Raw genomic sequence first — 5765 nt, 5'->3', positions numbered from 1 at the left:
AGTTATACCTATTGTAAACAATTATTTTAGCTCAGACTTTGATGCCTGCTTTACGACACAAACACGTCCCACTACAAGGGGACATGAATTTAAAATTTAAATATATATAAGCCGATATATATATATATTTTTAAGATACTAAGACAATGATAAACACTTAAACAGTGGGCAGAGAGGCAAACTCCGCCCAGTCCGATTATTTCTTCAACAGAATTTACCTGACTACATTGTGAATGCAGATTTATTATTATTTAACACTTTACAGTGACCAGCACTGAAGGTCTGACAGCAACATGTGCTGAAGCCTTAGGATTACTTAGTGAACAGCTGGTTTGAAATCTTTGTTGGATTCTCACTTAGATTTACTTTTGTTTACCTAATTAATGTTGCAATTGTACTATTTTGTGTTGACCCAGTATATACAGGCATTGGCTTTACCAGTAATTACTAATACTAATAGCTACATCACCAAAATCATTAGCAATAGTTCACAATGTTGAGGCCCCCTTCAAATATTATGAACTCGATTATCTATGGCTTTATTATTAAATGTTATCCCACTAGGGACCTGTGAGAAGGCTAAAGCCTGTGAATACAGGGAGTCTGAAACATGTAAGTGAAATGTTGAAGAATGCAGAAAAAAATCCCAGACTTGTAGCTAGATCCTTTCCCATGGTTAAACTCAAATATGTAAACAGATGAGGGTGTGGATGGTGAATGGCTCTGTCATGAAAGCTAGAAACTCCACCTCGAGGTCCAAGTGAATATCCACGAATACTTACTATTCTCAATGTTGTCACTGCTATATCTTGTGTAATTATAAACAAGGAGCATATAAATGCCACAGGAACGAAGCATAATACTATTGGCTTAAATTAAGTATCTTAGCTATCAGTCCTTGTCACTTATGTCTTCAGTATGGCAACATCAGCATCAATTTGCTACCCATTGACAAAGACATACAGCTGACTACAATATACACACACAAATGTGACTGGATTTTGGAAAATCAGTCTTAACGTCACGCACGAAACAATTAGAATTTTATAACTCACTCTGTTACCATTTAGAAAGTTATAGCTACACCTGTTGCAGATTTTATTGCAAGGCATAATGATTTTAATTGTACAGCTGATTAAAAGTTTTAAGCACCTTAGTTAGGTCAAGTCATAAATATTTAGTTGTCAAATGTGATATTAGGACTGGTTTTCCAAAATCAGGTCACATATACTAGTATACAATGCAAGTCACCAAAGAACACCAGTAGCTGTAGCTACTATGGAATGAATTGCCTGCGTGCAATGAACAGAATTTGTAATATTCTGCAACTGGAAGTTGGTTTATTTTAGATTGTAATCCTGAATAAATACAATAAATATATGTTTAATACATTGAAATCATTGCACTGTTGATAAATTTAAAGCATGTGTGTCACTCAGAGATATGTGCTGCCGGTATGTATGCAATAACTACAATTTTGAATTAGACAGTTCAATTAAAATATTAGCTATTACAAATAGCAGTTAGTCAAGGACTACACACTACACTGTTAATAGATAAATATTTTGAATTTAACAACTAATTTTGTTTGGCTGCTTCGTTTGTTGTTAATTGTTTCTACAAGCTGTAAAAGTCTATGCTGGATCTCCTCCGGATATTTTGGTAATGCTAGAATTTCTAAGGTGGTATTGTCTTCAAATGCAGCTAGTAAGTTTTCAGCACTGGTTGCACTGATTGACAGTCCTAGCAATTTTAGTAACCTATTACCTCTCAGTGTTGAAATGATAACATCACAAGTTTCATCATCAATGTCATTGTAGGCAAGGTCTAGCTGAAATTTATCATCATCATTTGCTGTCTTGGCGTTTGATAATTTATTATTCATGAACTGAAGGTTATTAAATATTCGTTTGATTGAGGTAGACGATAATTCATTGCTTTTCATCGCTAGCAGGTTTAGCTTCGAGGATGGGTCAGACAGCATTTTGCAAAAGTCCTCAGTTTCCCCAGCACTAGGATTAAAGCCAATCCACAACTCTTTCACTGCACATCTGATAACAATTTCACTGATTTCACTGTCTACCAAAGATGTTAGAAAATTTTTCTGTAAATCAAGAACTTCAATTGTAGCAGTGTGTAACATGCGATGCAACACTTTGATGCCAATGTCCTGAATGTGGCTCCCAAAGAAGTTAACCTTTTTCCACTCACTACAAGATGATTTACTGATTAAAACTGAAAGGGACTCTACATCACTAGGAGACAGAGTTGTAGCACAAAAGTTTACTTGACTGCTAAATGCTTCCTCAATAGTAGTGCACATTTGATTTTCTCCAATTTTCTTAAAACATCTAAAAAGATGAAGATATTTCAAGAGTTTAGTAGAGGTCTTGACATCTCTATCTTTAAGGAGATTTATGAAGGAAGAACGTTGTTCTTTTCTCATTGTTTTTGTCATCTCGATGTACATTGTAAACAAGTTAGAGAAGGTGTCATTCCAAAAGTTTTCTTTCAGAAAAGATAACTCCTCATCTGGTTGCATGTGAAGTGAGTAAGCAGCTAAATATTCTTGAATGGAATTGTGTACAAAACTGACTTGTATAGATCTACCAATTTTTTCAGCTTTCAAAAGTCCAAAGCCTGTGTTGGTTGTACCAGGTGTAATTGGAGGACATTTAGGACAGATCTCCTTAATATGTGCATAGGTGAAGGTAGACTTATTTCTTTGTACTGCATTCAGTGATAGCTTTGAAAGCTGTTGAATAATAACTTTACTGGGTTCAGGAAGGTCATTCAGCTCCGCATAACATACCAGGTCATCGGGGTCACCACCCAACTTGGCAAGATAACGAGACACGTTAGAGCAAATAATAAACTCATACAATTCAGCAGAATCAGTAGGTAGACTATCATCTTCATTGCATAGATAAACCAGAACTGCCAAGTGGAAGGGATTGAAACTTAAACTATTAATAGTGCTATGGTATTGCAGGTAGTCAAGAAGTTTTTTAACTTTGTCATCATTCTGTAGTGCTATTTTAATATATTGGTCTCGTTTGTCAACTGTAAAGCCTAATACTTCAACGATGTGCGGATTTAAATTATATCTGCGGAGTGATACTGTAGTGTGTGGACGAGATGAAATGATCAAGCTGCAGTGACGCAGGACCTTACGATTCAATATGTCAACAATTAACCCTTCTTTTTTCATCTCTGGACAAAGCTCATCATACCCATCAAGCAGAAGAGCAACATACTTACTATGATCGTCACTGAAATATTTGCTAGCTGCAACGGTAATTTGTGTAGCTGTGTCATCATCAGACTCTCCTTCAGTACAGAAACACTTAATAAGATCACTTAATGATTTTATTTCCACATTCACATTTCGTAAACAAACTAGTATCACCAGTGCAAACTTTTTTAGTAAATTTCTAGCACCCCATTGGTAAGCTACTTCCTTTAAAAACATAGACTTGCCTACACCAGAGAGACCTACAAGCAAGATCGTAGAGGAGTCATTCTGTTCTAAATGGTTTAGCAGTTCAGTAATGGTCACTCCTTTCTCTTTATGAGTTAGAACTAGTGGTATGAAATCCTTTGGTTGGTCTGGAGGCCAGTTGTCCTCGACTTTCAACCTTCCTTTTAGGTACATTTCTCTCACCTGACCTGATAACTCTTCATGTGGCTCTGAAATAAAATATTATTTTAAAATTGCCATACAATATACCTTATAAGTACATGCAGCTAGATACATGCACTGCCTCCTTACCTTTATGATAAACAGGATCTTGTTTGAGATAACTAATGACATCATCAAGCTTACCCCATGATGGTGACTTAGCATTTTCCAACCACTTCACTAGCATGGCTCGGCAACAAGTTTCTGCACGATTAAGGTCATTTTTATGGTCGTGTGAAATAATTTCATTTTCATAGTACTTTAGTCCAAGTTTCAATCCAATGTCCTCCCAGTGGACTGCATATGGTTTCATAGCAATAGTGAGATCAGTCAGTACTGGTTTGTCATCTCCTGTTATGGAAATCAATAGCATAACAAACTACCAGCATTTAACTGTTGCAAAATATCATTACAAGTAATGCCACTCAAATTGTTGCTAGAAAGTGAATTGTAATTCACAGAAAATTTGTGCTACTGTTCATGATAAATCTGTCTCACTAGTGTAAACAGCTTAGTAATAACCACTATGGCTTAACATACTTCTGTATCAGTGGCGTGGCCAGGCCTTCGGGGATTGATGGGCACACTCACCTACACATTTCACCCCATACAACTAACTAGCATACAATGTGAGTCCATCCTTAGTGGACCCTACATACATTTGGTTTAAAAACTGTTTCAAAGTACGTAAATGTATCTAGTTAGCTAATAATATGCTATGCTGCTATTCCTGCAGCTTATTTCACTAGTCTATAATTCTGATCTAAAGTGATAGATGAAAATAAAATTCTTAAGTAAGTTAGAGGTGAAAAATTGCAATTGGTGGCTGAATCAAGCCACACAATTATTACACAAGTTAGGCTGGAGTACAAAGAGTTGTGTACAAGTACAGACAAGGAGGTGTACTAAGTTAGTTTTCATTCTATTTTATATATCGTTCATGCAGTACCAGCTTCAAAGTTATTGCATAAAGTGGCCTTGTGGCCTTAAATCTTGGTGATCATGAGAACGTTAGTAGTGTGTGATACAGCTACTGTGTATTATTATTGCCTCACGTAGGCTTGTGTTAGACTCCACACCAGCATAGAACCATAACCAGATCGATACTCTCTAATACGACATCACCTAAATATTTTTATAATAAAATACTCTAATAGAGCATTCACAAATTAAGCTGATGTAAAAATGACATACAGACTATGTGATATTTCTAATGTAGAATCCAAGCTATGCATGCTGTAGAATTGTGAAAGTACTAGTAATGTCAACCTTATTCTATGGTTGGCCTACCCAGGTTGGCCTGCTGCTACCGGTATTGCAGCCTGCCTGTTTCAAGGATCATCTGGTAGCTAGCTAGAGAGCATGGTATGTAGATTGTAGGGTTTTTCTGAGGTTCAATACAGTAAGGTAGTCACAGTAGCAGTCTATTAGAGTATTTTATTATAAAAACATGTAGGTACTGTCATATTAGAGAGTATCAATCTGTTTATGGTTCTATGCTGGCATGGAGTCTAACACAAGCCTACGCGAGGCAACAATAATGCACAGTAGCTGTATCACACTCTACTAACGTTCTTGTGATCACCAAGATCTAAAGCCACAAGGCCGCTTTATGCAATAACCCCTGGCTTCACCCCGCCAACAAAAGAATTTGTCACAACTCAGTATTAAAAAATAGACTGGATCCCAGTTTCCTCATGTTGCTCTCTTCCCCACCTAAATTTTATATCACATGATGCTGTGCAATAGATAGAAACTACTGAATTACTTAGATCATGTGATGTAATTATTGAACGTATCTCAATATCAGCTGCTAATTTACAACAAAAAATTTGCACTGCCAAGGTAATGTACTACTTATCTCTTCAAATGGCAATAGCAAGCAGGTGCCACTCTCCTAGGGAAATTTGGGTGCACCGTGCCCACCCAGGCCCATGCACCCTTGGCTACACCACTGTGCCATCATTCTATATACACAATTGCAAATCCCTTTGGAACAAATGACACTCCTCCCGACACTGGTATAACTCTTTTAAGGCTTATCCATACATGATACTGTACAAAAGCATGTACTGTATTAGTA

At 36.6% G+C, this 5765-nt stretch overlaps 1 protein-coding gene across 1 annotated transcript in view; it reads left to right on the top strand.

Moving 5' to 3' along the window:
• LOC136267136 (endophilin-B1-like) overlaps positions 1–5765 on the top strand; it is a 43956-nt gene that overhangs the window by 402 nt on the left and 37789 nt on the right. The window contains exon 2 of the mRNA XM_066062208.1: positions 565–612. Coding sequence (XP_065918280.1) covers positions 565–612 — 48 coding nt within the window. The remainder of the gene's footprint in view (positions 1–564; positions 613–5765) is intronic.

This window comes from Dysidea avara, chromosome 9, assembly GCF_963678975.1.
Source record: "Dysidea avara chromosome 9, odDysAvar1.4, whole genome shotgun sequence".
NCBI lineage: Eukaryota > Metazoa > Porifera > Demospongiae > Dictyoceratida > Dysideidae > Dysidea > Dysidea avara.
This window is presented reverse-complemented; position numbering and strand designations above follow the sequence as displayed.